General features: G+C 48.5%; 1 protein-coding gene across 1 annotated transcript in view; it reads right to left on the reverse strand.

Moving 5' to 3' along the window:
* Nucleotides 1–5,385: 5,385 nt before the first annotated feature.
* The window catches only part of LSS (lanosterol synthase), a 30,731-nt gene continuing 12,111 nt past the window's right edge, over nt 5,386–24,005 (reverse strand). Inside the window, 12 exon segments of the mRNA XM_046648357.1 lie at nt 5,386–7,916; nt 8,569–8,647; nt 9,606–9,776; nt 10,614–10,694; nt 11,201–11,266; nt 19,016–19,121; nt 19,848–19,944; nt 20,755–20,904; nt 21,580–21,618; nt 21,620–21,631; nt 21,982–22,053; nt 22,713–22,769. Of these exon segments, the coding sequence (XP_046504313.1) occupies nt 7,785–7,916; nt 8,569–8,647; nt 9,606–9,776; nt 10,614–10,694; nt 11,201–11,266; nt 19,016–19,121; nt 19,848–19,944; nt 20,755–20,904; nt 21,580–21,618; nt 21,620–21,631; nt 21,982–22,053; nt 22,713–22,769 (1,062 nt within the window). The 3' untranslated portion in view covers nt 5,386–7,784.

Raw genomic sequence — 24,005 nt, forward strand, 5'->3', positions numbered from 1 at the left:
ACAGCCAGAACACTGGGCTGAGGAGGGTGTCGGCCGTGCTGTGTGGTCTGCAGACCTAGGGGGTCTCCACCTTTGCTCTGGGTGACCTGTGGAGCTGCCTCCACCATGTGCCATCGGCCCTCCCACAGCAAGGGAGGCTTCCCAACTCAGAAGCAGGCAGGTCAGGTCCCCCAGAACCTGGGCAGGTGTCTCGGGTGCAGACATTTATGAGGGCACCCCCTGGGATGCACACTTGAGGAAGGAGGGGCCGTGAGGGCAGAGGGAGGCGAGCTGGGGGAGGGCTCAGAAGGGACTGGCATTGGAGGCCACCTGCTGACCTTGTTCCCCTCGTGAAAAGGGCCCCAGCAGCACGTCAGCATCCCTACACAGACCACAATCCCTGAGTGTCTGAGACCATGACCATGAGTGGACCCAACTGAAGACCCCCGGCCAGGGCACGTGGGCCGTCAGGACCAATCACACACAGACCTGTGGCTCCTGGAGTCCTACCAGAGTGCAGATTTCAGTCCTCGCTCAGTGTGACCACCATGCACCCCACCCCAACTGCCCCCTCCTCCAACTGACGACTCAGGAAGGTAAATAAACTCAGTGCTGTTTTCTGGCTATAGAGGTCTTGGTTGTGCTTTTTGGCAGCTGCAAGGTGAAAGATGGGTCATCTCCTGACCCTCATGAGAAGGGACATAATCCAAAAATGGAAGCAGTGTGTTCTCCATCCCCTTCAGGCCCGATGCTTGGGGCTTCCCTGCTCCGCAAGAGGGTCACCTGGGGTGCAGGCAGTGGGCAGAGGTGGCTCTAAGCAGAACAAAGCCTTGGCTTCTCCAAGCCTGCCCAGTTAGCATAATGTCGCTTTGAGGAAAGACAGCTTTGAGCCCGGCTTTGGGGAAAAAGATCTCTAAATCCCAAACGTCCCTTACACATCCAAAGACAGACCAGTGTCTGGACCCACAGGCTCTCATGTCAGACAAGGGCAGCGGGAATGGGCAGCACCCACCGAGGAAGGGTGCACAGGAACTTCCAGGACCGAGGGCAGATGGCCCCACCCCCAGACTCGGAGGACAAGGCCAGTGCGCACGCGAGTGGCTCCCCGCCGCCCACCCCCCGGCTCCTTCTATCGTATTTAAAATGCCATTTCTTTCCTACCCCAAGAAAACCCTCCCGACATCATATGCCCTCCAGCAAATAGCCTGTCAGCATTCTGCCAGTTTTCTGGTCATGACGCACTATCCTTCTAATATATCACTGGATTCAACTTACTGTTATTTTGTTGTCTTTTCTGTGTTCGTAAGGGCAATTGATCTGTCTCGCCTTCTCTTGTAATGTCTTGGTCTGGTTTTGCTATCAAGGTCATATTGACATTACAAGTTGAGTTGCAAAGTGTTCCCTCCTCCTCTGTCTTCTGGGTGTTTGTGTGAGAATGATATTTCTTTCTTAAATGATTGATAAAATTCACCAGTGAAGCCATCTGGGCCTTGAGTTTTCTTCTGGGTAATGTTTTTAATTTCTAATTCAATTTCTTGGATAGATATAAGGCTATTTAAAATTTCCATTTCTTCTAATTTCCGTGTAGATAACACCCATGTCTTGAAGCACGCACCCATGTCGTCCATGTTGTGGAATGCTGGCATCTAGTGGTTCACGACACTTCCTTATTAGCCCCTCTGCCTCTGGACAAGCAGATCCAGCCAAGGCAGAAAACCAAAATATTCATATTGCCATGCAAGCAGGGCAAGTGGGAGCAGTGTGATCCAGACGAAGATGGCAGGCTCGGCAGGACAAGTTGGACTATGTCTGCAGGATCTGTAGTGATGGATCCTTTTTTTTCATCCCTGATATAGGTTGTCTTCTCTTACTTGATCAAACTAGAGGCTTGTTAACTTTCTCAAAGCATCACGTTTTGGATGCATTGATCCTCTCCATTATTTTCTGTAACACTGATGTCTACTCTTTTATCTAGTATTTCCTTCCTTCTACTGACTTTGGTTTTAAGATGCTTAAGGGGGACACTTGGATCATTGATTTTAACCTGATTGCAGCCTTCAAATGAAGCCTGTAAACATTTCTCCAAGCACTGCTTTACTACATTCCACAAATTTTGATGTCATATTTTTATTTTCATTCACCTTGAAATGTTTTCTAATTTCCCTTGTGCTTTCATTTTTGACCATAGGTTATTTAGAAGTGTATTGTTTGGAAATGTTTAATTTCCAAATATTTGGGATTTTCTAAATTCTTACTGATTTCTAATTTAATTCTATTGTAGTCAGAGAATACATTCTATGGTTTCAACCCTTTTGAATTTCTTGAGACTGGTCTCATTAGCCAGCATATGGTCTATCTTAATGAACGGTCCACAAGTCCTTGGAAAAAATGTTAGGTGAAGTGTTCTATAAATGCCAGTTACCTCAAGTTGGTTGAAGATTTTGTCTACAGTTGCTGAGAAAAGTATTGAAATCTCCCACTTTATTGTGAATGTGTCTAATTCTCTCTTCAGTTCCACCAGTTTTTGCTTCATATATTTTGAAGCTCGATCGTTAGGTGCATGTACATTCAGGTTTGTTGTCTTCTTGATGAACTAACAATTTTGTCATTAAGTCTCTTTATTTCTGGTACTATTTATTCCTTTTCTTGAAACTACCTTGATATTAATATAGCACTTTTGCTTTCCTATTAGTGTTTTTGTTATATATTTCTCTAAACCTTTACTTTTACCCTGTCTATATCATTATACTTAAAATTTCTGGGGCCAGCCCCGTGGTGCAGTGGTTAAGTTCACACATCCAGTTTCAACAGCCCAGGGTTCGTGGATTCAGATCCCAGGCGCAGACCTACACACCTACACAGTGCTCATTAAGCCATGCTGTGGCAACATCCCACATAAAATAGAGGAAGACCAGCACAGATGTTAGGACAATCTTCCTCCCACTCACACACACAAAAATAGAAAAAATTAGACTGATGTAAAAAAAAAAATTCATATGGAGAACATAGATGGGTCATGCTTTTTCATCCAGTGTGACAATCTCTGCCTTTTAACTAGTGTGCTTAGCCTTGTAGAGTTAATAAGGTTCTTTAAATGGTTGGTTATTAGTCTTCAAGGGCTGCCATAGGAAACACCACAGACTGGGTAGCTTAACAGAAATGTAATTTCTCACAGTTCTGGAAGCTAGAAATCCAAGGTCCAGGTGTGGGCAGGGCTGTTTCCTCCTGGGCCTCTCTCCTTGGTGTGCAGATGCCATCTTCTCCATGTGTCCTCACACAGTCTTCCTGTGTGTGTGCACACTCCTGATGTGTCTCTTTCTCCTTATAAGGACACCAGTCCTATCAGATTAGGGCCCCAACCTTATGAACTCATTTAATTTAATTCTCTCATTAAAGGCCCTACATCCACATGCAGTCACATATGAATTTTGGGGGACACATTGCAGTCCATAAGAGTTGGGTTTAAGTTTATTATCTTGTTATTTGTTCTCTGTGTGTCACATCTGTTCTTTGTTCTTGTTTTTCTTGCCTTCTTTTGGATTATTTTACCTCCTTTATTAGTTTACTAGATATACTTCTTTTTTAACTTAGCGGTTTACTCCTGGGTTTATAATAAGTTTATTTATCACAGTCTACCTTTAAATAATGCACTTCATGATGTACTACTTCACATAAGAGGCAAGAATCTCACAGCAGTATACTATCCTCCAACATCCTTTCTGTGATTGTTGTCATATCTTTTACTTCTCCTTATGTTGCAAGACCATTCCTATTTTTGCTTTTAAACGTTATATTTTGAATAAATTTTTTTAAATGAAGTGTGAAAAGCCTTCTATACTTATCACATGCTTACTGTTTCTGGTGCTCCTCATTCTCTGGTGAAGATGAGTCTATATCTGGAATCACTTCCCTTCAACCTAAACAACTTAACATTCCTTGTGGGGCAAGGCTACTGGGAAATTCATTCAGCTTTGGTTTGTCTGGAAAAGGTCTATTTGCCTTCATTTTTGTTTTTGTGAACATGGAATTTTAAGTTAACCAGTTTTTTTCTTTCAACACTTTGAAGACGCCCTTCCATTGTCTTCTGACTTGCATTGCTGCTAATGAGAAGTCAGCATCATCTTTATCTTTGTTCACCTGTTTGTAACGTTTCTGTTTTTCTGCTTAACTCTTATTCATCATTGCTTTTCATCAATTTGATTATGACATGCTTTGGAGTGGTTGGTCTTGTTTTTTGGTCCATGTGATTATTCTGCATCTGTCTGCTGGGCTTCATGATCTGTGGGCGTATACATTTCATATTTGGGACATTTCAACCATGACTACTTCACATGTTTTTCTGCTTCCATCCTTCCCCCTTCACTGGGACTCCAATTATACATGTTAGACCACCCACTACGATCCAACAGGTCACCGAGGCTCTGTTCTTTTTAAATCTTCTGGCCACCCAGAGGCCATTTCAATACTCGCTTACTCCTGGATGGCCCAAGTGCAGACCATGCTCCTCTACCCAAGAACCACAGGGGCATCAGGGAACATGGTCTCAGGCCCACTGCATCTCACACTCATAAAAGGCCTGACTGTGGGGTAGGTGTCTGAGGCTGCCTAAAGCCATGTAAACCAGCTGTTCCTGACTTGTCTCAAGCTTGGGTGTCAGACACCCCTTGGGGCAGTGAAGGCTGGAAATCATCTGCTATCAATAATAGTCACCATAAACTAATGGTTGAATTATTTTCACTAAAGAAAATAAGTAACTCTGATGTTATCCATATCACCACCATCCTCTTGAGTGAGGAAAGGGGGTCTTTGAGACAACACCAGAAATTCCAAGTGAAAATGCCAGGCATGAAGGTCACATGTCCTCGAGGGGAGCCCAAGTTCAAGAAGTGCTGCCCCAGCGTTCCTAGTAAATTTATCCAGCTCTCCAGAGTTGCATCCTCAGCTACCCATGAGGGGCTTCTCTTGTGGATTCTGCTGTGACCAGATGTCCCATGGAGAGGTGTAGTGAGGAACAGCCCAGACACCCCCTTTCTTATGAGACCCACCCCCACAATCAGTGAGATACACATCTCCTAAGCTACAGGGGTTTTGTCTTACACTCTGAATTTTCCTCTCCAGCTGCCTCCCAGGAAGTTGAGCACTAAATTTGGAGGCCAACAATAGCAAATTAATCAGAACCCCTGGCATGTATCTCATGTCCTAACATCCCTCCCAATCCCATCTGATTTTCCTGCCTTTCTCCCTTTGCCTCATGTTTCTAGCCTTAATTCCTTTTTGAGACAAAGTGAATTACAAATAAAAACTTAGACTGCAGATGGAGATAAAAATAAGTCAAGCTGACCAGTTAGCCTATAATTATTATAATAGCTGAGAGATGAGTGAATGAAGAAGCAACAGTAGGCAGCATTAATTTTTAAAACATTTTTATTGCCTAAATAAAATTTAAATCTATGTAGCAATATTGATTATGTTCAGTAAAGAAAAGTATTTTCTTAGAGATAAGTTTCCATTGTGAGTTAAGTATTTCCAGTTAGAGAATTCCTCAAAGGGTCATCTGAAGTTCACATCATGGTGAATACAGAAAACCTAATATGGCTCCAGAGAAACTTTCCCATAATATTCAAAATCTGTTCCCAATAACCAAAAAGAAAATAATTTGAATTGTTATCCAGGATAGAGAATGTGATTCTTAATCAGGTTGAAGCAAATATTTTCCCCTGAAATAACTGGAGACTCATCCTGCTTATCTTCAAGGAGCTACTCTAGCTCCCTGAAACTGAGGAAGTGGTGGGCCCGCGTCCAATATGATGCCCAAGTGAGTCTCAGAAAACCCCGGATCCAAGACTGATCCCAGGATGAGACAAAACACAATCAAGCCCTGCTCCTGTTTCAGGAAATCAAGTGTCTGTTTACCAAGGGAGCTGGTCAAATAAGTGACTTTCAATAACATTTTCAGTATTAAAGCAAATTTCCATTTCTTTTCCAGGAAATTTGTTTTGTCCAGTGACCTTGCCATGCCCAGGGGCCTTCCAGGGGCAGAGGCCACTGCAAGGAGCAGACATGGTAAAGCACCGTCTGTGCTGCTGCTGCCCAGCTGGGGTGCACATGGCCAAGAAGAGAAGTGTGGGGGCAAACCAGCGGACTGATCCCAACAAGGTTCCTTCAGCCAAAATAAGCCTCGTTTAAAAACGTCTGCGGAAAAGTGCTGACATTCGACAGGCACCCACTGAACCCCGCTACGTGCCACACAGTGGCAGCCAGTGGAGCCGGGGTCCTGCCTGTATACATGTGACCTGGCCCTGCAGGGCTCAGAGCAGACAGCAGCACCACCATGGGGCAGGAGGTCAGTGGAGGAACAGCTCAGGCAAAGGCCCTGAAGCAGGCAAGCCCCAGGGAGAGTCAGGACAGTGCCCAGGGGCCACATGGTGCAAAGCCTCAGCGTGGGCCCTGAAGGGTATGGGCAGGGAATGACAGGGCAGAAGGGCATCCAGGCAGCTCTCTGGCTGTCTGAGGGCAGACAGTTGGCCAGGGGCTGCTGCCAGTCCAGGAGGTAACACAGAAGATCAGCCAACGGAGGGATGCTGGGTAGGTGAGAAGCAGGGTGGGGCCCTGGGAGTAACGCCAGCCCTGGGTTTTATTCTCATCAAAGCTCCTGGTAACTCCTCACAGCCACATTCCCAGGGAAGCCCTGGACATCTGAGCCACTCATCCTCGTAGCTTAAAGGCAAATACAGGACCTGGGTTTTCCATCTTGAGCCCCAAGATCATGCATGCCAGGCCAGACAAATTTAGAAGCCAGGGGGAATTCAGAGGTTTACCACCCAAGAGGCATACGCGCCAAAAATCTGGCCCTGATTTGAGCTCAGAGCACAAACTAGTGCATGAGGGTGGGCAGCAGCTGTGAGGGTGCCCTGGGGTGTCACAACTGCCTGGCTGGCTGTGGTGGCTGGTGAGCGGCAGGCTGGGGTGTTCAGCTGTCCCTCACACACAGCAGTATCCCACAGTGGTAACCACTGAACTGCTAACGACCTCTCTTCCTTTGTTACACTTGGCCTCCCACGTGTATTTCTGTCATTACAAGAAGACTACAAACTCAGGAGGTAGGGGTACTGGCGCCCCACAAACTGGCTGAACCGTGATACAGCGTGGGCAAGCTCGAGCTCTGGGGCAGGGTCAGCGTGCCATGTCTAGCTCCCCGCCGTGCAGCCACAAGACACTCAGCAAGTCTAGTCCCTGTTCCTTGCCAAGCCCTGGGTGGCCAGGTGAACAGGGAAGCCCAGCCTCCCCCCACCAGGCTGTTCAGAGAAGCCAGTACATCCCTTAGCCCAACAGACAGAAGGCACAGGAAGAGGCGGCCTGGGGGCAAGCCCAGCCCAAAACCAGCACCAGGCTGGACATGGATGAGGCACAACTGCTCATCTCCCCAGAACTCAGCGACTGGTCAAGAGGCCCTCCGAGCCCCATATCCATGGTGAGAACAGGTACCACGCCTTCTCCGGTGTCGGTTCATCTTGTTCCTTTCCTCACCTGAGCCCAACAAGCTATTCTCAGAACTAAACCTATGATGAAAATCAAGTGTCTAGAGCCACCAGCCCCACCTTTGCCACAGGCTTGGTCCCAGGCCTCACTCTTGTGCAAGTGGACAGTGAAGGGCACTGGACAGCTGGGCAGGGCAATGGGGGGCTCCACAGCCTGGCCAAGATGCCCAACCTTGCCTGAAATTTGCATGATGGCTGCTGCTCAGCAGCCCCACCAGATGCCTGTGCCCAGCCCCCACCCCCCACCAGGCTCCTACAGGTGTGCTCTCAAGGGTGGCCGACAAGGCCACTCTCAGGGTACAGGCGGGAGAAGCGGCCGAGGACCCAGATGGGGAAGACGTTCCTGTAGCTCGTGTAGTGGATGGCACAGGACTTGTTGAAGACCCCATTCATGTTGTCCTGAAAGGACACAGGGAAATAAACACAGAGCCTCCAGCAAGCATCTGAGGGGCTCCCTGAACCAAGACCCTGGCTGAAGGGTTGGCCGGCTAGGGGGACATCAGGGCAGGAGAGCCTCAGCAGGCAGTCCTCCTGCCCTGCATCAGTCACAGTGCCACCATCCCAGCCCTCAGACCCCTGGCCCTGCAGCAAACCCTTCAGCCTGGGTGACCAGCCCCTCACAGCCACATCAACCCCTGACTCATCCAAGAGGAAAGGGTCAGCTTCATGTAACCCTGTGCCCTCATGCCCCCAGGGACAGGCGGAGTCTGCCTCCCACACTTCTGCATAGTGAGAGGCCATCAGGCAGAGCCCAAAGATGTCCTGGCCTGTGGCCTCTCCCCGTCCAGCTCTTCCCCAGCACCACTAGCCCTGCCCCAAGCCAGTGCTCCACATGCAAACAGTTCAGGACCTGGGGACCTGACCACCCATCACAGATTTGCTTCTAACACAGCCCACTTGCTGGTAGTGTTTATGAATCTCAAACTCCCAAAGTTAAAACCCTACCCATAAGCACCGCATGAGGGACATGCGGGCACGGTGGGACGTGAAAATGTTTGTGCAAACTGAGGTCAGTGCTGGGCCTTGAGCTCCTCAGACCCCTATAGCATACCTGGGGCCAGTCGCCATTGGGGAGCTGTTTTCTAAGCAGACAGCTGACTCCTTTCTCCAGGGCCGCTACACCAGGATGCCTGGGGGAGGAGGCATTGAACACGCCCATCAGCTCTCTGGATGAGACCACCTCTGGCTGCAGCCAAAACTGTGTCCTCACCTGCATGCAGCCACACATGAGGACACAGATGGAAAAACTGTGTCAAGATGAACAAACCTAAACCGACATACATGTCAGGAACGTCAGAACACTAAGGCCCTCCCCGGCTATCTTCCCAGACACCCTGAGAGGGGAAGACATAGCGAGTACGGAGGTGAACAGGCCAGTGGGGAGCCCCACAAACACGGCCAGGTGAGGCCCTGCCCGCAGAGACCTGCCCCAGCGGCCCCTGCCATGAGGTTCTGCCCTTCTGCTCCCTACCAGGAGGAGGCCAAGCCCTGTGCCCACCCCACCCCACTGGCCCTAGGGGCCCTTTGAGGGTCACGAAAGCCACGTGTGCTAATCCTCGATCATCCTGGCAAGGGATGAGACACCGGAAGGATCAAGGGTTCAGGATGGAGTACGAGCAAGCTTGGCTGTGGGAGGTAGACTGTGGGCTGGTCCCCGACACCCCGACCCTGGGGGCCCCCCAGGGACTCTGCTCCTGCTCCTGCTCACACTGACCTGGCCCAGCTTTGAAGGAGTTTTAGGAAGATTCCCAAAATGGCTCCAAACCCAACAGGGCAGCACTGACTGGGACACTATGCAGGTATGTGCACATATCTGTGTGCCATGCCTCACACTGTTCACCACCTCATCTCCCTGCTATCACTGTGGGGTCGGCCTCTTCTAAAAGGTGAGCCTCTTGGCAGGACCCACTTGTTGGGACAGACCTCCCACCCTGCCCCAGGAATCAACCTATGGGTGTGGCCCTGCAGGCCTCGCCTCCTCCCACCCCTGCACTCAGAGCTTGGCTGTCAGCACCCCACCAGGGCACCAGGCTCAGTGTCCCGTCTTCACCTGACCCCATGGCTCAGGAACTGTCTCGTCGCCCCCACCTGACAGCCATCAGACCCATCAGGGCCCAGCATGTGTTGTGGATCTGGGACTCGGCACTCTGCACATAACACCGCTGCTCACAAGACTCAAAGTTCTCCCCCCAGCCTCCGTCCGCCATCTGCTGGGACAGCAAGAAGTCGCAGGCCCGGGAGACCTCTGTACAGGCAGCCCTGTAGGGACCAGCAAGACACGAGACACCATCACATTGGGGAGGATCCTGGGCCCCCTGGATTCTTGCCCTGGCCAGGCCTCCTTGGGGTCGAGGGGAAGGGTGCGTGGGGGGGCAGCCTGCACTCCATGTGATGTGAAGGGCAGAGAGACACCTGCCTCCCAGGGTTGTTGGGAGGATAAAGTTGTAGCTGCAGACGGCCTCTCTGACGTGACTACCCCACTAAACATCTGCCTGGCAGCGCAGAGCTGTGTGAGGCAGCTGCAGACGGCCCAGACCTGTGCCTCCTCCCTCCTCTCAGCACAGGTCAGGGAGCTTCAGAGAGCAGTGAGGCAGCACCTCAGCCAAGCACCTTTAACACACACAGGTGCTACCAACTCGTGAGGCAGGAAAAATTTTCAACCTGGTGAGTCATACGTTTTCTGGAATACTCATCTTAGCTACTGTTTAAAAAAATGTAGGGGCCAGCCCCATGGCCGAGTGGTTAATTTCATGCGCTCTGCTTCGAAGGCCCAGGGTTTTGCCGGGTTCGGATCCTAGGCACAGACATGGCACCGTTCATCAGGCCACGGTGAGGCGGTGTCCCACATGCCACAACTAGAAGGACCCACAACTAAAATATACAACTATATACCGGGGGGATTTGGGGAGGAAAAAGAAGAAGGAAAAAAAAAAAGACTGGCAACAGTTGTTAGCTCAGGTGCCAATCTTTAATTAAAAAAATTTTTTTTAAAAAGTAAAAACACCCCCAAATCAAACATCACAGAAAGAAACACCCCCAGGGGAGCATTATACTGGGAAGACTCCCATCCCGCTGGTGGCAAATGCCTGCACTCACCCGTCGAGGTAGGTCTGCCCCATGCAGGCGAAAGCTTCCAGCCCAAACCAGGTACCATAGGTGAAGCAAACCCCCCAGGAGCTAGAGGAAGACAAAGGGGAAACGGAGCCTCAGCTCTCTAGTTCTCGTCAGAACGGGCGTGCACAAGGGTGGGCTTGCGGCAACACCCTTCAGCATGGGCCATGCCGTGGTTTTCAAGAAACACATCCACATGGCCTCAGCAGGCCACACATACTCCAGTGCCTAAGCTTTAAGGCCACATAAGACAGACCTGCCCAACCTGGCCCTCAGGGTGCAGCTCCATCTGCTGGAACCAACAGGCAGATAAGAACTGGCCCAAACCCAGAGGAAGGAGGTGAGTAAGCACAGACACAACAATAAGGCATCGGGTACCCATCCCTTGGCCAGACCACTTTTAGCACCATGCTCAGCAATGACCACAGGGTGAAGGCCAGGCATTCAAAAAGGAACAGGCCCACCAGCTCACTGCTGGCAGCTCACTCCCAGGGACTCCCGGTGTAGCAGAAGCACACAACTGAACATCACGAGAGCGCAGAGACTACCCCACCACACAGGAGCTCACTCACCCTTCCCAGGAGCCATCAGCCCTCTGCTGCTGCCGACAGAACTCCAGGCCCCGCTCCAGGGTCTCCCTGCAACACGAAGATGGCCCACTGAACCTTCTGGCAAAACAGCAATTTACCCATCCCAACTCCACCCATTCTACGGTCTCAAAATAATGAGTGTAGTCTCCCTTATAAAAATATGTAAAAATCAACACTTCAGAGAAGAGATACAAGGGTCAAAGAAGCAGCAATCATAGGACACAGGAGGGGAGAAGCAGACTGGCAGTTACAGAAACGCAAGAGGAAAGTAACACCTCAGGGCGAACCCTGGTAGAGGCAGCAACAAACAGGACCAGCATCACTGAATGCCATGTCAGGGACACAGACTGAGTAAATCCTACAAAATGAAATTTAAAAAAGAAATAAAAAGTTAGAGAAAAAATGATAAATTTAGAGGACAAAGAAGATCCTAAAGTCTGACTAGTACTTCTGAAGAATACCTGGTTCTCTGAAAAAGCTAGAGTCAAGGTACAGACACAGACTCGAAGGGGACTCCCCGTGGCCCCTGCCTTCAGGTGCTCACCCCTGTGTCACATTCCCCTTGAGCGAGGGCAACACCTGTGACTTGATTCTAACCAACAGATTACTGCAAAGCTGATAGAAGGTCACCTCCGTGACAATGTCACGTGGGCAGTCAAGTCTCCATCTTGCTAGCAGACCCCTGTCTCTACTGAGTCTCTCCCTTGTGGGCTTTCATGAAACCACCACAGAGATAGGCCACATGGGAAGAAACTAAGGGTGGCCTCCAGCCAACAGCATGGAGATGGGGCCCTGAGGCTGTCAATCTGCAAGGAATGGAAACCAGCCAACAACCACATGAGCTCAGAGCAGATGCTTCCTTAGCTGATGCTCAGACAAGACCCCAGTCCTGGCCAGCGTCTTGACTGCAGCCTGGTAATATCCTGAAGCAGAGGACTCAGCCAAGCCATGCCTGGATTCCTGACCCACAGAAAACCGCAAGGTCATCAAAGTGTGTTGCTTCAAGCCAACCAAGTGTGTTGTAACATCATTCCTCAGCAATAGATAACTAATACCACAACTGAAGGACAAGGACAAGTGAGTAATATCAGGAATAAAGAAGTGATATGACTGTAGGGTCAGTGGAAATTGAAAAGTAAGAGAAAATAAGAAAACTTTGTGCAGTATGTTTGAAAACAGACAAAATGTACTGATTACTAAGAAAATCAACTTATCAATACTGCCTCAAGAAGAAATAGCCTGAATAGTCCCATAACTACTAAAGATATGAGTCAAAAAATGTAAACTTTACCAAGAAAAAGAACTGTAGGCCCAGAAGTTTTATAAGTGAATTCTACTAAATTATCAAGAATAGTCCCTCTAATCTTACACAGACTTTTCTAGGGAATAGGAAAGTAAAATTTTCAGGCTATTCATTAACGGACATGGATGCCAAAATTCTAAACTAAATATTGGAAAACTGAATATAGTAGAGACATACCAATACTAAGTTAAGTTTATCCCAGAAATGCAAAGGTGTTTTAACATGAGGAAAATCTACAATAATCATCTATAACATTAACAGGTAAACAAGATAAATATATAATCATCTCAACAGAGAGAGGAAAATCATCTGCTAAAATGCAACACTCCTTCACAATGGAGGGAAAAAACAACTTTGTAAATTAGGAAAAGAACTTTGTTAACCTAAGAAGGGGTAACTACCAAAAACCTACAGTAAATACCATTCTTAATGGAGAATTATTAGAAGCATTCCTCTTTAAAATCAGGAAATACAACAAAGATGCCACCATTACCACTTCTGCTAAGCACGATACTATAGGTCTTAGGGCAGTAGAACAAGAAAACAAACTACAGGCCACCCTCCCAGGGCCTGAGGGAAGGGGAAGGATGCGCGAGCAGGGCACAGAACATTTTGAGAGCAGCAAACTACTCCCTACAATATCTTTTTTGTTTTGTTTTTTTAAATCATCTGTTGCACCAGGAGGGAAACTGGAATTTTTTTTTTAGCTAGGAAAGATCTGCCCTGAGCTAACATCTGTTGCCAATCTTCCCCTTTTTTTTGTTCTCCCTAAAGCCCCAGTAGAGTTGTGTATCCTAGTTGTAAGTCCTTCTAGTTCTTCTATGTGAGCCACCACCACAGCATGGCTACTGTCAGACAAGCAGTGTGGTTCTGAGCCCAGGAGCCAAACCCGGGTCGCTGAAGTGGAGTGTGCTGAACTTTAACTGTCAGACCATCAGGGCTGGCTCCTACTTCATATGATAGAGTAACAACAGATACATGTCGTTATTCATCTGTCAAAACCCATGGGATGTACAACACAGAGTGAACCTGAATGTAAACCAGACTTCGGGTGATAGTAATGTATCAATGCTGGCTCAGGAACCGTTAAAAAAACATACCAAACTCATCAAGATGCTAACAACAGGGGAATGGGGTTGGGGAAGGAGTGGATAAACAGAAACCCTCTTCTCCATTTTTCTGTAAAGCTAAAACTCCTCTGTAAGATAAAGTGTATTAATTTTTTTACATTTAGCAAACTGTCTAGCTATAAGATCAATATTAAAATCAACTGCAGAGAATTCTGGGATGGTGGCAGAGCAGGAAGCACTGGAGTCCATCTCCCCACCTGGAGAGCCATAACTGCAGAATCCGTCTAAGGTAACAATTTTGGAATTCTGGAATCTGTTGAAGGCTTGCAACTTCCAGGGAAAGACTTGGAGGATAAATTGCAGTCAATTTGGGTCAATTTCAGCTCTTAGCAGAGTAGCAGCTACCCATCCCCTCCCCCATCCTGAAAGGCAACTGTGCACGTGTTCCTGGAGCAGCTTGCACACAGTCTGCAGGACCTTGTGTGTGCAAAAGGACCCTGTTCTCCAAATACTGGGGATCTTGGCTCTGATGCTGCTTCTGATCACAGAGGTGCACACAAGAGGCTTGAGACCAAGGTTGCAGCCCCTCCTCTCATTGTTGCAAGCCCCTCCCCTTCTGGCTGAAGTGACTTCCAAGAGACATTTTAAATGCTGTTCATAGCAGCATTATTCATAATAGCTAAAATGTAAAAGCAACTCAAGCAGCCATCAACAGATGAATGGATAAGCAAAGTGTGGTATATCCATACAATGGAATATTATTCAGCCTTAAAAAGGAAGGAAATCCTGCAATATGCTACAACATGGATGAACCTTGAGGACATTATGCTAAGCAAAATAAGCCAGTCACAAAAATACAAATACTGTATGATTTCACTTACATGAGTAACTTAGAGGAGTTAAATTCATAGAGACAGAAAGTAGAATAGTGGGTGCCAGGGACTGGGGGCAGTGTAGAACGAGGAGTTAGTGTTAACAGGTATAGAGTTTCAGTTTTGAAGAGTTATGGGGATGTGTGTTGGTGATGGTTGCACAATTATGTGAGTGTATTTAATACCACTGAGCTGAGTGGTATTTAATACCACTTAAAAACAGATAAGATGGTAACTTTTATGTTACATATATTTTAACACAATAAAAATAAAAAATCAATAGCCTAAGAATGCATGAGTCCACAAAAATGAGTAAGTAAAAGTAAATAAAGAAACAGAGGCAAAGGAAAAGCTCTCAGTAGACCGCCATCTAATAATATGGAAGGACAGTTTGCAACCATCCTATGAGTAACTGCTTCAGGCAAGAATCATCAGCAGATGCTAAAACTAGCGGGTAGAAGATTGATAAGAAACGGCATATTTACATAATCCAAAACTTTCTCCTCACAAAGAAAAAAGTAGTAGCTTTATAGCAGAGAAAACTAGTCATCACCTTAATCAAGGGGTCAAAGTTGACGTGTGCTTTCTGATGTGATGCACTGAGAAGTCCTCACCACTTTTGTGATTTTCCTGACCAACTATGTAATTTCCTTACCTGACTCTAATCACGAGGAAACATCAGAAAAACACACATTGAAGACATTCTACAAAATAACCTGCCATACGCTTAAAAAATGTCATCAAACAAAGAGTAAAGAATTGTTCCAGGTTAAAACAGAGTAATATATGACAATCAATGCAATGATCTTGGATTAGATCTCAAGGAAAAATTTTGCTATAAAAGACATCATTGGGACAACCAGGATAATTTAAATAAGGTCCGTAGATTAAATAATGGTATTATATCAATGTTAATATTGTGACTCATATTTACATAAGATAATATCCTTGTTAAGAAATACCAAAGTATCTGGGGATTAAGGTACATCACATTTGCAACATATTCTCAAATTGTTCAAGAAAAAGTACATATGGGACGGAATATGATGAAGCAAATATAGTAAAATGTTAACAATTGAAGAATCTAGGTAAGAGGTGAACAGGAGAGCTTTTAACTAGTTTTATAACTTCTCTGCTAAGTTTGAAATTAAGGGAGAATTCAAGTCAATGTAGTAAAGATGGAATGTTCCATATATGCAGTGTTAGAGTAACTGGCTACCTCAAACTATATCTCAAAAACTCTCCCAGATAAAAGTTTTAATATAACAAATTAGACTACTTTATTTAAAACTTAAAAACTTCTGGGGCCAGCCCGGTGGCACAGCAGTTAAGTTCACACATTCTGCTTTGCTGGCCCAGGGTTTGCCGTTTCAACTCCCAGGTGTGGACCTACACACTGCTTGTCAAGCCATGCTGTGGCGGGCATGCCACATATAAAGCGGAGGAAGATGGGTATGGATGCTCAGGGCCAGTCTTCCTCAGCAAAAAGAGGAGGATTGGCGGCAGATGTTAGCTCAGGGCTAATCTTCCTCAAAAAAGAAAAAAAGAAAACTAAAAACATGTCCAAACTCTCTAAAGAGATAAAAAAGCAAAGTAATTGGGGAAAAATATCTGTAACATAAGATACAAAATTACTTACTGTGCTTAAATACATAAGTAAAACAGAAAAATCCTAGCGACAAAATTGGAAAGGGTAAGAATGCAAATTCAAATGTGAAAGAAGAAACAGAAATGACCTATAAACACCCAGAAAAAAATATTGTAGCTCAGCAGTCTCCAAAGAAATGGACATAAGTAACTCGACCAGAAAATCTTCATTATGCACCTTCCAAAGCAGTGATTTTTACAAGATAACAATAGTTATTCTGTGCTTATCACGTGCCACACAATCTCCCCCTGCTTTTGTAGCATCAACCCTGCCAGCTCCACAGGGCCGTCTATGCCCCCATTCAGCAAGGGGAGACGCCCAGAGAGGTGAAGTGACTGGGCCAGGACCACACAGCCAGGAAGGGGCAGAGTCAGGGGGGTCTACGCAGGCAGGCTGACCCCAAGTCCACGTGGCTCTAGGGAATAATAACGGTCCCAAACAAAGATTTGACAACAGGATACTGGTTAAAGTTAAAATGAGGAAAAGCTGGAAATAACAATGAAAATTTAGAAATAACCAAAAGGCTATTGGGTAAGTAAAATAATGAAATTCCTGTAACCATCACAACTCCTGTTGGAGGAGAATGCTAACTGACACGGGAAGTTACCTACTTGCAGAAACCTCACCAGTTACGAAAAAGACACAGCCCAGGAATGGTCGCAGCAGTGTGTGATCACACTGTAACATCACAGTCTCCTTAGGGGTGATGGGGAATGATTTGCTTTCTTCTTTGCATTTTTCTGCATTTTCCATGTCTCCTTCAAAGAGCATGCTTTACTTGTATTATAATTCTTAAAAAGGTGATTTATTAAGAAGAAAGGGCAATTCTGTGAGGGTCTCACTAATGACAAGTTGTGCCCAGAAAAAAGGACCACAGATCGACTATAGCACAGCATGCGGCTGGGGACCGCCAGGCCTGGGTGACAAAAGGACGACTAGACACAGTGCCCCCTCGTGGCTGCACCACCCACCAGAACAGAAGGAAACCAGGAAAAACAAAACTAGAAAATCCTCTAATATTTTTGGAAATAAAACAGCATACTCCTAAATAACTCATGGTCCAGAGAAGAATTCACAATAGAAATGGAAAACAATTTTAATTGAATGATATATCAAAACTTATTTATCGACTTAAGTGCACATTTAGAAAGAAAGCCTCAAAATCATTTATGTAAGTATCCATTTAAGTTAGAAAAAGAAATAAAGTAGAAAGAAATTAAGAAAGAGCAAAAATTGATGAAATCAAAAATAAACACATTCAAAAGTAAATAAATGTATACTAGATAGAATCAAAAACTAAAGATGGATTTTTCAAAAAGATTAGTAAGATTGATGAACTATGAGTGACAAACAGACCGAGGTAAGCCACTGTCAGGAAGGAAAATGAAGACAGACTCATGGCTGTTGAAGACGACCCTGAACAGCTCTGTGCCAGTCAACACAAAATCGAGTTGAAACAGAAAAATCCCCAAAACAGACACAAAAATAAATAGAAGAAAATCTACAGTCCTGTAACTAGTAAAGAAATTGAACTCCTGATTAAAAATTAAAAACTTTTCCTCAAAGAACACTCTAGGCCCAGCTGGATTCTCCAGTGAATTTTCCTAAGCACTTAAGGCAGAAATAACACAAATCTCACAAACTCTTCTAGAAAATATAAAAAGAAAATATTTCCAACTCATCTCATGAGTCCAGTATGACTGTCGCAGGAGAACCTTATGAGGACATTATAAGAAAGGAAAGTTACAGACCAGTTTCTCTTATAACCACAGCTGTAAAAATCCTAAACAACATACTTCTCAAATTGAATCCAACAATAGACAAAAGGAAAGCACATCATGACCAAGCTGTGTCTACACCATGTTGACCATGAAATGATGGAATCACACCAGGATGAGGGAGAATCTGTGAAAACCGCACAGGGGTGTACCCCACAACACAGCAAGCCCACTCCTAAGTCCATGTTCCATGAGAAATGCATACCTCTGTGCCCCAAAAGACAAGCATACAAGTGTTCACAGCAGAACGATTCATGACAAGCACAAGAATAACCTGTGGCCTCTGCACTCCAGACGTGCCAACAGCACGAGAAGGGTAAACTGCCGCTCCACCAGCTGCCTGCTCAGCCTCACGAGCATGAGGCCGAGAGGAGGCAGCCAGACCTGGGAGCCCCACTGTAGAATTCCACTTGTGCAGGATCCAAGTGGCTCCAAGAGACCTAGGAGGGGAGCTTCTGGAAACGTGTGTTTGCCTGATGAGGTCACACAAGTGTCCATGTCATGATGACTCGTCTGGCGAAACATGCAGGATCTGTGCACTTCTCTGTGCAAGTACCAGACGTCAACGGGAAAGGTTTATTTAAAAACTATTTAGGAGCCGGCCCAGTGGCATAGCAATTAAGTTTGTGCGCTCCACTTCAAGTTCCCAAGGTTCACAGGTTCAAATCCTGGCCACAGACCTACGCACTGCTCATCAAGCCATGCTGTGTATCAAGCCAAGCCACATATGTGGGCAGCGTCTCACATAGAAAACAGAGGAAGATTGGCACAGATGTTGGCTCAGGGACAGTCTTCCTCACCAACTAAATAAATAAATGAAAACTACTATTCATCTGGACATAGGTGGAGTTGGGGGTATGTATCTTTTTTTTAACATTAAGATGTGAACCATTATTTGTTTTTATGTTATAACTGTGCTACCTGAGCCCCCAGCACATATTGACACATCACAGGGATTCAGGAGCATAAGTGAGTTTTACTCCACGGAGTCCCCTGGCTGTGAGCAGCCTCCCACGCCAGCATCTAAGCTAGAGAACAGCCTGGTCTCAATGCCAAGCTTGGCAGTGCCTGAGCTGGTGGTCCCCGTGGCTGAGTGACCTCATGTCTCTGCCAAGGCCACCCCTACCTGATCTCCTCCGGCCTGTGGTCCGGGAAGTGTTTGTGGAAAACTTTCAGCGCCTGCATCACGGCCGAGGTGCACTCCACATACGTATAGTCAATCATGATGTCCCCTGGGAGAGGGAAGCAAGGATCAAGGTGCGTGAGCTTCACCTTGCCCACCGAATTTGGCAGGTCAGGCCAAATCATGATGAACAAGAGGGCCATAATGTGCAGAGGCTGTACGACACATTGAGAGCCTGACCGTCCTCCATAGGAAACCAGGAAGGTATCACCATGGGACTGCTGGGCCAATGGGAGGGTGAAGGAGAGGCGCACAGCAGAGCAGCACCCCACCCTAAAAAGCCCTCCACTGGAACATGTTTGACAGCTATAGGAGCAAGACAAATGGGGCCCCGGGTGGAGGGGTGCAGGAGCACACAAAGGCAGACCAGGGTAAAGAACCTGACTTTGCAGACCAGAGTCATGACATACAGTGTAAAGGACACAAGAGCAGTGGGTCCCCCCGACACCTCCCTGCAAGGTACCCTGGGCTGCATGAGGAAGGCTCAGAAGACAGGGCAGCCTCCACAGAGGACAGAGCTGGAGCCGGCCTAGGCTCAGACCGGAGATCCAGGTGTGAATCCCACCAAATCCTTCACCAACCACAGCTTTTCTATCCACAACCAGGAAATACTACCACTACCCATGGAAGTCAAGGAGCACAGAAGTCTCCAGAGCTTGGGAGCTCCTTAAAGGATCTGCCATCACCTGCTAGTGTCTTTGTTGGCACTGCCCCCAGCCAGGGGAAAGAACTCAGGGCTCTGGGTCTATGCACCACACACTGCCCGACCACTCACCAAAAACCTCCGAGGGGTTCAGCAGCTCCAGCAAGAACCCCCCACGCTTGGTCTCGTAGGTGGCAAACCCTCCATCGGGATTTCTCATGCTCAGCAACTAAAACCAGAGAGAGAACATCCAGAGAACTGAGCATGTGTGGGAGCCCACATGCTGTGGAGCTTGCTAGAAGCACCCCAAGGCTAAGAACCAATGGGACAGGAATGGGGAACAGGGAGCTGGTTTTCATGTTAAGCCAAGACCCTTGGGTGCCCAGAAAGTGGACTGCAACCATTATCAATTGGTACTCCATGAGTGACCATCTGGAACACACGCTACTCGTGCATGCTTGCACATTTATAAATCATGTAAGTACTGTCGAACTATATGACCTCCATTATAAAACATTCGCAAAAACTGGATGTGCTAAAAGGATTTTGCAGAAAAACAAACAGAAGTTCTCATCTTTTCTTCAGGCAGCCAGCGGAGACTGCCAGCCCTCCCCAGGAAGGCGCATGGAGAGTGACCAGGTCTGCGAACCTTTGGAACCAGAGAGAAAACTCGGGAGCTGCAGCAGTCACCCCTTGGCCAGAGTCTATCCTGGGCCCTCCCCACCCCAGGGGCTCTCCCCACCCCCAGGGCTGCCGGCTCGCACACCCATCAGGGAAGCACAGGGCTGTGTACGCACTCACACAGGGCCTCCTGCTGGCCCAGCACAGTTCACGGTTCTCCAAACAGGTGCCATCAGAGGACAGGCCCCCCTCTGCCCAACTCAGAGCATTTGCCCAGAGCCCGTGGGCAGTAGAGGCAAGTGCACACCTCCCAGGCAGCGCTAACGAGACCTGAGGGTTTGTGGTGGGGTGGCTGGGATTTCTGCATGTACAGCACCCTCAGTGCCCAGGACCAGAGCCCCTTGCCCAGCAGCCTCACCACAGCGACAGCATCAAAGAGCTGCTCTTGTTGGACATGCTCAGTGACAAAGGGACACTTTTCCTGCAGGAGAAGGATGGACTTCAAAGCCTCAGCTGTGCAGTCAGCAACAATCCAGCCACAATCCAGCGTGCTGAAGGGGAAACCACCCTGGAAGGTGAGGGACCTGTAACTGCTAGGGCAGAGGGCCAAGCCCACATCCTGGTCTTCAGTCCACCCAAGACCCAAGGCCACAGCAGCTTCTTCACTCGTGCAGGGCCACAGTTTGGGCAGAGGCCCGTCCACCATGAAGGTGTGACCACAGCCCCAAGCCACACACATGCGGACAGGCCTCCGGTTTCTAGCACAAGGACCCCCACAGGGCTATAGCCTCTACCCATCACCACCTTTAGACTCCACTGCAGGGTGGGCACAGGAAAGGTCCACAGGCCCCCTCCTGACCCACTGTGAGAACGCAGCCATGGCTGTGTCCACACTCTCACGCACAATGGAGGACGAGCTGCCGTTTCTTCCCTTTGCCCGGCCCCCTGTCACTCTAATTTTAAGTTCTTATAGCTTATTTAACATCTGTCCATGTTGCTGTCTGATCTGTCTGTGAGGCAGACACATGTGTGCACACAGCATGTGATGTGGCTGCATGCAGAAGCCCCACACGGCTCAGCTACCTCATTCGTACACAATTCCTCAGTTGGGGATATCTTGGGGACATTGGTGGAACCCCACACCGTGTGTCTACCAGAATAGGAAGCCCCAAGAAGCCAAGGGAAGAGCCTCCTCGAAGGCAAGGCCCAGCTAACTGGGGCAGGTGGGGTTGGCCTGCGGTACCTTGTTCATCTGGCGATAATACTTCTGGTAGTTGGGGGGGGTTGTCTGGGATCTAGGCAGCATCCAAGAGGCACATGTGGGAAGTAAGAGGAGAGAATACGTCACTACTGTACACAGACATCAGTGCAGGGAGGGGCCAGCACAGCAGGATGTGGGGGACACAGTGCTGCTACCGTCTCACCCGCCATCAGTGCCAGAAGAGACCCTCAAGGCATCACCTATGCAGCCCACCACCCACAGCCCCCACCCACTGCAGGGGAAACACGACCAGGGCTCACCCTGAGCTGGAGAGGGCAGGGTGAGGGGGCAGAGGGCGGAGGCAGGGAGGAGACACCCCTGCCAGTGGGAGGTCTCCCTCAGAATCCCACCCTGCCTCCAGGGATAAGACAGACTCAGCCTCACCTGTGAGATCCGGAGAAACTCATGTGCCTTCTGCAGGCAGGATGAAAACTCGGGCCTGTGTTGTGCACCTGCCTGGAAGAGAGAACAGAGGCTGAGGTGCTCCCTGGCACAAGCCTGCATGGGTGAACTGGCTCCCAGATGATCCTGGTGACATCTTGCCACCATTGGGAACCAGGAGTAAACCCACCCAAGTCTTGGGGTGTTTGGGTTTCTGCCAACAAGTCCAAAAGACATGATGGAGAAATGAAGTGAGCAGAAGACATAGTCCACCCCACACCTGCCCCAACCAGTGCCCAGAGGTGCCTGCCCATGTAAGGCAGGCACTCACCAAGCACAGACCCCTCCTCAGGGCTCTCCAGAATCCCACCAACCTCATTCCCACCAGCATAAAAATACATTCTCACTCCTCTCTAGTATGTACTCAGAAGTATTTGTAACAAGCAGCGTGAGTACTGAAAGGAGCCTGGAGCCCACTCCCCCTTCTGAAAACCCCACTGTCCTGCCTCCTTGGGAATAGCCTTCACAAGGCTCCCTGCTCCTGAAGCCTCCAAGCCAGCCCACCACCCACAGCTGCCGGTGGGACCGCTGCCTCGGTGGGACTATTGCCAGAGGCCTCAGAGCCCAGGTAAGCAAAGAGTCAGGGTCCACATTGCCAGGTCTGTGCTGGGTGCAGGGTGAACACACAACAAGGTCAGCTGGAGGCTCAGGAACCAGGAAACAGAGCCACGTACCTCCAGCATTGCCTGGATGGCGAATGCTGTGTCCCAGACCTGGGAGCCGTTAGTGCCCTGTATGGAAAGAATGAGTCATTACAGCATCTGCTGCAGCATCCTCCCACCCACCCACTGCCTCCTGGGATCTGACAGGAGCATGGGGCACCGAGAAGGGGTCTAGGGGCTCCCGCCAGCTCCTGCAAAGAGATGGGAGCCCAGGCGACTCCTGAGCCCAGGCTCTGGGCTCTGTGTACTCCGCAAAGCCCTCGAGGGCCTGAGAGGGGTTGGTCCTACAGGTGGACGCAGGTCAGACAGCCCCATCTGCCTTTACTAACCCTAACCCTAAGCAGCCAAGACAGGACTCAGGGCACTTCTAGGATTTGTACGACTACCACTTGTGGCCTCCACTGCCCACACCCACTGACAGCCTTGCGCCCCAGTCACAGTGGCAACCAGAAACACCCCCAGCTTCCAAGGACACTTAAAGGTGGTTGGGCCTGACTGACGCCTTGACAAGGCTAGGAAGGCCCCCCTCAAATCCCACCCTGGGAGCCTGGTTCATTGGTCAACACTCTAGTTCCATCAGAACAGCAGAGGCCAAACCCCAGTGAGGTAGAGCTGGACAGTGACAGACATGCAGATGATGGGGATGGGGCACAGACCACCAGCAGCATTAAGGGGGCACCAGACATCATGGCCTTGCAGGACCACATGTGGGAAGAACACACAGCCTAGCCAAAAGAAACCTGACCCAGATCAAGCCTCAGGGTCTAACCACCAGTTTGCAGAAAATACAGGGCCCAGAGGAAGCAACTAGTCAGATCCAAATAGACACCTGAGGGAGAAATCATCCAGGAAGGAAGGGCGCTCAGGGGACAGCTGGGCCTGCCCCAAAGGGCCCAGTGGCCTGTGTGACCTGAGGACATTGCTGGAGGCTCTGCATTTGCACATTGAGCCAGGTGAGTGACAGCAAACCCCCACAGGTTGGCCCTACGGCTTCCAGGCTTGCTGCCCCCAGGGCCCCTGTAGCCAGGACCGTCCTGTGATCTGGCACCCCCACCCCCAGGGTCACACACAGGAAATAAGCCAGGGTGGGGGGTGACGGTACCAGAACATCATCTCCAACATCAGAATGCTGGGAATTAGCCAAACAGTACAAAGTCGTGGAACAGCCTATGTGGAGAATGAGCATGTGGGACTGCATCTCAGAACTGGGGGACGCAGGCCACGAGCCCTTAAAGGCGGGTGGCTCCGCAGGTGCTCGGCTCAGGGGCCACAGAGGGCATGGGTTCTCCTCCCACCCAAAGCCTC

Source organism: Equus quagga, chromosome 21 (genome assembly GCF_021613505.1).
Source record: "Equus quagga isolate Etosha38 chromosome 21, UCLA_HA_Equagga_1.0, whole genome shotgun sequence".
NCBI lineage: Eukaryota > Metazoa > Chordata > Mammalia > Perissodactyla > Equidae > Equus > Equus quagga.